This window comes from Garra rufa, chromosome 3, assembly GCF_049309525.1.
Source record: "Garra rufa chromosome 3, GarRuf1.0, whole genome shotgun sequence".
NCBI classification, from domain to species: domain Eukaryota; kingdom Metazoa; phylum Chordata; class Actinopteri; order Cypriniformes; family Cyprinidae; genus Garra; species Garra rufa.
The window spans coordinates 52944186-52952192 of NC_133363.1; the positions used below are offsets into that span (position 1 = coordinate 52944186).

The window sequence follows — 8007 nt, forward strand, 5'->3', positions numbered from 1 at the left end:
TACGGATTCCTTAACCTTTAGACACCTCTCTAAAACATTATGATGTGATATTTGCTTTTAATGATCTCCACAACAGGAGTCAAATTGCTTGGTTCAAGGGTGTGACAAGTTTTATGACCCTTTCGCCTTCATAAAAGAGTAAAATAAAAACTCTCAAATACAGTCATGGCCAAAAGTTTTGAGAATTACATAAATATTGGAAATTGAAAAAGTTGCTGCTTAAGTTTTTATAATAGCAATTTGCATATACTCCAGAATGTTATGAAGAGTGTTCAGATGAATTGCATAGTCCTTCTTTGCCATGAAAATTAACTTAATCCCAAAAAAAACTTTCCACTGCATTTCATTGATCATTTCAGTAATCGTCTTGTTAACTCAGGTGAGAATGTTGAAGAGCACAAGGCTGGAGATCATTATGTCAGGCTGATTGGGTTAGAATGGCAGACTTGACATGTTAAAAGGAGGGGGATGCTTGAAATCATTGTTCTTCGATTGTTAACCATGGTGACCTGCAAAGAAACGCGTGCAGCCATCATTGTGTTGCATAAAAATGGCTTCACAGGCAAGGATATTGTGGCTACTAAGATTGCACCAAAAAAAAAAACAATTTATAGGATCATCAAGAACTTCAAGGAAAGAGGTTCAATTCTTGTTAAGAAAGCTTCAGGGCGTCCAAGAAAGTCCAGCAAGCGCCAGGATCGTCTCCTAAAGAGGATTCAGCTGCGGGATCGAAGTGCCACCAGTGCAGAGCTTGCTCAGGAATGGCAGCAGGCAGGTGAGAGCGCATCTGCACACACAGTGAGGCCAAGACTTTTGGAAGATGGCCTGGTCTCAAGAAGGGCAGCAAAGAAGCCACTTCTCTCCAAAAAAACCATCAGGGACAGATTGATCTTCTGCAAAAAAGTATGGCGAATGGACTGCTGAGGACTGGGGCAAAGTCATATTCTCCGATGAAGCCTCTTTCTGATTGTTTGGGGCATTTTGGGTCCATGGCCTGGAAACTCCCCAGATCTTAATCCCATTGAGAGCTTGTGGTCAATCCTCAAGAGGTGGGTGGACAAACAAAAACCCACTAATTCTGACAAACTCCAAGAAGTGATTATGAAAGAATGGTTTGCTATCAGTCAGGATTTGGCCCAGAAGTTGATTGAGAGCATGCCCAGTCGAATTGCAGAGGTTCTGAAAAAGAAGGGCCAACACTGCAAATACTGACTCTTTGCATAAATGTCATGTAATTGTCAATAAAAGCCTTTGAAATGTATGAAGTGCTTGTAATTATATTTCAGTACATCATAGAAACAACTGAAACAAAGATCTAAAAGCAGTTTAGCAGCAAACTTTGTGAAAACTAATATTTGTGTCATTCTCAAAACTTTTTGCCACGACTGTATACTGATACACCATCTCTACTTCATTCAAAATTCATACAGGGTGCTTAAAGTGCTTGAAGTACTTGAATTTGACTTTTTGAAAACTTGAAAAGTGCTTGGATTATTGAAAGGCATTATCATAAATGTTTAATTTTTTTCAATTAGCACATATCTTTTCACGCAAAATTCAACAATTAAAAAAACATTGTTTTTTGCTTATTTTAGTTAGTCATAAAAGTAGCGAGCTAAGCCAGTAGTAGTACTGACAGTGTTGTGTAAACATGGCTGAAGACTCGAAAAGAGGAACAGATGAACCTAATCAATTGAGTAAATCATTAAACAGCTCCAATTGATTCGTGATCATTCAGCTCAAGCGATTCAATAGCAAAAACCAAATCAAATTATCGACATCACTCGTAATGATTTTAAAGAGCATGTATATTAATGAGTGAAACTGAGCTTTTCAAAATTCAGAATCATTTAAACTATTGTGTGGCAAAATGAATCACTGTTTTGAAGTGCTTCAATCAAATTGCGTATCATGAATCATTTGATTTAGATCAAGACTTCAAATTGTGTATCATGAATCATTTTGATTTGATTGATTTTGTAGCGGGTTTGTGAATCTGTTGCTTTAGATTGGAACTTCAGAGCGAGTTTGTGAATCATTTGATTTAGATCAGGACTTCAGTTTGCCTATCATGAATCATTTGATTTAGATCGGGAATTCAGAGCGTATATCGCAAATCATTTGATTTAGATTGGAACTTCGGAGCGAGTTCGTGAATCAATTTTCAAATTGAATGATTTGCAATCTGTGCTCCGAGTCCTGATCTGAATCATTATTCAGATCAAGACTTTGAAGCACGGATTGTGAATCATTTGATTTAGATTGGAACTTTGCAGCAAGGTTTCCGAATCATTATTCAGATCAAGACTTCGAATCACAGATTGTAAATCATTTGATTTAGATCGGAACTTCGCAGCGAGGTTCGTGAATCGTTTGATTCAGATCGGGAATTCAGAGCGCATATTGCAAATCATTTGATTTGAATCAGAACTTCGGAGCAGGTTCAAAAATCATCATTCAGATCAGAACTTCAGAGTGTGAATTGTTTGATTCAGATCGGTAATTCAGAGAGCATATTGCAAATCATTAGATTTGAATCAGAACTTTGGACCGGGTTCGTGAATCATTTTTCAGATCAGAACTTCAGAGTGTGAATTTTTTGATTCAGATTGGGAATTCAGACTGCATATCGCAAATCATTTGATTTTGGATCAGAACTTCGGAGCGGGTTTGTGAATCATTGAATGATTCAAATTAAATGATTCACGCTCTGCAGTCTCGGAGTCCTGATCTGAAATGATGGCTTGCGAATAATTAGTTGCAGACTTTATCTATTTATCTTTTTAAAATATTTAAAGTATTGTTTGATTACATTTGCATTTTAGTAATTTAGCAGACGCTTTTATTTCGAAGTGACTTACAAATGAGGACAATAGAAGCAATCAAAATCAACAAAAGAGTGCTATGACAAGTCTCAGTTAGCCTAACGCAGTGCATATAGCAAGGTGTTTTTTTGTTTGTTAATTATATAATAAATAAAAAGAAAAACAGAATAGAAAAAGAATAGAGCAAGCTAGTGTTAGAGGCCTTTTTTTGTAAATTATATAATAAAAAAACACGAATAGAATGTTGTTATTTTAAAGAAAACAAGCAGTTAGAAAATAAACAGTTTGATAATTTGAAAAGTTTGATAAGTAAGATCTCTGTTTGAAGTTCTTGAAAATCAAAAAAGTAGTGCTTGAAAAGTCCTTGGAATTAATTTTACAGTGTCTGTACAAATCCTGTTCATTGTAATGTCGAAGTTAACACAAGTGTTTTTTTTTTTTTTTTAAATGATCTTTTAGAGAAATCCAGCCATTTCCTCCTCAGGCTGCTCCTGTTTAACCCCCCACAGAACGTTATCCCCATTACGACCATATACAGCCTGAGACCCCATCTCAGTCTTTCCTCCTCTCTGTTTTCTTAACAAAGCTAGACCTGCTTTCGTTCCTTACGGCTGTGGATACTTTAACCTCTAGCATAACTAGATCTATTATTGTTCCGGTGCACAGTGATTGTTGATGTTGCAGTGTTTTCACAGGCAGCTGGCAGACTTCAGGTAATTTGAGTTTTTCTATGCTCCAGTAGTCAGGTATGAACAATACTTGTTTCATTGAACAAGTTTGTATATTTACACAACAATGTTTATAAGACATTGTTAATCACACGTGATTGCATATTTTTCATTACAGTCTGTGTGTAATTCATTCATCAAATAAAATGTGTTAGTACAGTAAAGTAACATACTTTATTTTTATACTATGTTTCTGTCTTTCATTTTTATAGGCCAGGTTTTAGAGAAGTGGGGGACATTTGGAAAATGTCCAGATTCAGACCTGCTTAAGAGCACAATAGCTTTTATATGTTGTGATAACCCACAGTGTCACAGCTCAAATAGATCCAAGGACTGACCAAATGCCCAGAAAGACATCACAAACAAAATGAAAGTGCTGACAGATGCAAGTGGAAATGTTATAGAAGACACAGCCTTTGTTTAAATTTTCTTTAGTTTTGTACATGGGTAAAAAACAGAAGTATGTTATAAGTTATCCACCATTCGGAGTTTGGTGGGGGTGGAGAGTTGTATTGGGTTGCGGGGGGTCGTGGGGTAGGGGTAGAGTCCCAAACCATTTCCATGCGCACTCTTATGAGAAACATACGTTTCGTTCTGGTGAAGAGGCACAGAGACTGCTGCACTTCCCCCCAGTCCCCCCAAAATACACACACACATTGGTTCTGCCTGTGCCAAAAACATCTTTTTTCAACTCCCCACTTTTTCTTCAGTCACTCCTACCCTCCTTCCATCACTTCAACCCTCCCTCTCTCTCTCTCTCTCTTGCTGGAACGTCAAGGGTGAGATTGTAGTACTCAGCTTAGGCACAGATCACCACTGGACAGGACAGAGAGAGGAGGGTGGAGAGAGAGGAGAAGAAGGGAAAAGTTTGTAATACCGGTACAAGCAGAAGAAATATGGGCAACTAAGACATTAAACTGTATTTTAGCATGCTTAAGCCTTTTTAAAAAGGGAAAGTACAATAGAAAATAGAGTAGGTGTGAGATATGGGCTGTCCAGTTCTTTGTGTTATTCTGCTATCCTCACTACTGTGCCTCTGCGGGGTGCAGACTCAGGACTTGAATGAACAGGATGCACTCTGCAGCGAGGATGGGTGCTACGTGCTCTATTTTCAGCGCAAGATCTTCCTGGACGCTTGGCGGAGCTGCAAGGAACAAGGAGGAAACCTAGCCACCATCCGGCATCCAAAGGAAGCAGCAATGGTGAAGGAGCTCTTTTTGAATGTGGAACTGAGATCACACCACAGAGGCAGGGCAAATATCTGGATTGGCCTTCAGAGACAACCCCGACAATGTTCGCCCACCCGACCCCTGCGTGGCTTCTCGTGGATCACTGGAGATCAGGACACCCAGTACACCAACTGGCTGCAAGAGGACTCGGCCAGTACCTGCTCATCCCCACGATGTGTGGCGATGCCTTACAGCACCGCGGCCCATGAGCAAGAGCATAATCTGAAATGGAAAGACGGACCTTGTTCGGTTTCAGTGGATGGCTACCTGTGCAGGTACACCTTCCCTGGCATGTGTACAGCTATTGCTAGTGAAGGTGGTGGGAATACATTGTATACTACACCTTTTAACCTGCTGAGTACTATGTTAACACATATTCCGTATGGATCGGTTGCAGCTGTACCTTGTCCTGCTAAAGATGACCAGTCAATTCTATGCACACAAAAGGAAGATGGAACTGTAGGTTGGCAAAGGAAACCACCTTTTTGCTCTGATATGCCTAAGACCAGCTGGTGCGATAAAGACAATGGAGGTTGCCATCATTTCTGCGTTGAGGATGACTCACACTACTACTGTGATTGCAATGATGGCTTTCTCCTGGCTGAGGATGGGGTAAGTTGCTTTCCGCCTGACCCTTGCAATGGGGCTCCATGTGAGTTTGAGTGCTTGCCTGTGATGGATGGCTACCGCTGTGCTTGTCCTGATGGCTACATGCTGGCACCTGATGAACGGGGCTGTGTAGATGTCGATGAATGCCTACAGAGTCCCTGTGAGCATATCTGTAAAAATGCTCCTGGAACCTTTGAGTGTCACTGCCGCGATGGCTACCGACAAGATGAAGATGGTACCTGTGAAGATGTGGATGAGTGTTTGGACAATCCATGTGAGCATGCGTGTGAGAACACACTGGGCTCACACATTTGCCACTGCCATCTTGGTTATGCCCCTTTACAAGAAGACCAGAGTCACTGTCATGACATTGACGAATGTCAAATTGAAGGAATGTGTGAACAGATGTGCGTCAATTATGCGGGAGCCTTTGACTGCTACTGTGAAGAAGGTTACACTCTTCAACCTGACCAATATTCCTGCAGTCTCGTGGGGGAAGACCTAGAGTCTCCTTCAACCACTGTCTCCAACCCATGGATTACTCACAACCCCATTTGGGAACCAGAGGATCCTGTATACCCATGGCACACTCCACCTGATTCTGATTTGAACTGGCAGACTGAGCTGCCCAATGTGGAGACGGTTCCGACAGACCTGATTTGGACAACTGAAGAGGAACCTGAAACAACTACGCCGACTGAAAGCTCCCCTGAGGTCACTAATGTTGATGGTGAGCTTAATCCCGAACAACCAGTTCATAATGCTTTTTTTCCACCAACAATTCTGACGCCCACATCAGACTATTATGAGGATGAGAGCACCACGGTTCCCACAGTCCACCCTTCCTCCACAGCTTCAGGCGGAGCTTGGAATTGGCTCTGGTTCAGCTCAACCCAAACAAAGCCTGAGATACAGGAAACTGCAAAGAACCCTCTTGACCTTTTTGGAGAATATGAGTCTTATGAACAAGATCGTGATAATGTTGACGTGTATGATGATGAATCAACCACCTTTGGTCCAGGGCAACAAATGTCCACCCTGTTTCCAATGCAGTCCAGAGGAATAGAGGAGGTCATCATTGATGATGGCAACAGCAGCGACCAGAGCCAAGGAACTAGCTGGTTGCTAGTCGGATTGCTAGTGCCACTTTGCATCTTCATTGTGGTTATGGTGGTCCTGGGCATTATCTATTGTACGCGCTACACAGATAAACCACAGAACAAGAACACTAGCGATTGCTATCACTGGATTGCTGGTGCTGGTGATAAAGCGGCTGCTGACATATCTGGTAGCGTAACTAAATCCCATGTTTAAGCAAGTTGGACTATGACAGGACAGTGTGAAATTGTAAATAAACTTTGTTTTGTAACTTCACAGTAGCGAGAGTTTCAAGAGGAATTTGATGAATTGAGGGTAGCACCCCATCCTTTCCCTTTGACATTTTGAATCCATGATTATTTATGGATGTTTATCTGACAATCTGCTAAGTGAGAAATGTGAGGTGGGGGGCAAGGAGGAATGACTCTAAAACCACTGAGCCTCATTCTCTGCTGTCCTCAAGAGGCAATAAATGTTCTACTGTTGGTCACACTGATCTCTTAGTTTGCGAAACAGTTGTTCAACAGTCACATAACAAACAAGAGAGCATACTGCATACATGAGGATACTTGGTTGAGTAATGTGGGTTATTTATTTTTAATTTTGAAGGAACTTTCCATCTGTGTCATCCAGTCTTAAGAGATTTGTTCTCTAAGGAGCCATAATTTCAGTCCATTTTGACAATGTCAAGATTTTTATTCCCTGTTGTGATTTCAGTCTGATCCAGACTGAGAAAAAGGCTTTCTATCATGTGTGTTAAATGTTGTTTTTTACCAAACTGTGCCTAACAAATCTTGTAACAAGATGATTTGAAAATGCTTTCTAAGCATGACAGTAATCTGACAAAAATTGCTCTGAAATCAGTTCTTTAGCGGTCAGCGTGCATGTGGACAGTCTGGTCATTATGCCACACTGTGAGAGTTAAGTTGGTCATAATTCACAAGCATTTTGAAATGCCAGACAATCGTGTACCAGTGACTTTCCTTGGGGGTTTGCAGTATATGTTTTGATATTCTTGAGGCTATATGAAGGTACAGTAAGGTACTGATAAACTTGTTTAAACTACAAACCACAAAATTTCCTGCTCTAACTACTTCTTGATTTTTTAAAAACTCTTTATTAAAGTGCTCAATAAGGTTTAAAGGTCTGTCTTCATTGTTTGAGACATGCAGTATTTTTTTTTTTTTATTTTTTTTATGCTATGGGTAATGCATGCCTATAAAATCAATAGGCAAGTTGTGGTTTCATTTGTAGGTTGCAGCTTTGATAAAAGTAAGGGTTTACTCAAGTCTGTAAAAGTAATTAGACCCCAGTTTTATTTTTAATGTGTCCTTTCAATACTTCTCATCTCATGCTTTCCCTTTTCCCTTGTTCCACATGTACACTGAGAGATTTTCAGTGATTGACGGTGGTACTATGAAAGTACAGAACACATGTTCTGTAGGTTGTTCTGTACTCAGTACCAGCTGATTATCCAATCAGATAAATCTGGCCAGACATCAGAGAACTCCTTACTGT

General features: G+C 40.3%; 1 protein-coding gene across 1 annotated transcript; it reads left to right on the forward strand.

Moving 5' to 3' along the window:
• Positions 1-4375: 4375 nt before the first annotated feature.
• LOC141332204 (uncharacterized) lies at positions 4376-7566 on the forward strand. Its single transcript, XM_073837318.1, has one exon. The coding sequence runs from the start codon at positions 4540-4542 to the stop codon at positions 6703-6705; it is 2166 nt and encodes a 721-aa protein (XP_073693419.1). The 5' UTR covers positions 4376-4539; the 3' UTR covers positions 6706-7566.
• The last annotated feature ends 441 nt before the right edge of the window (positions 7567-8007 follow it).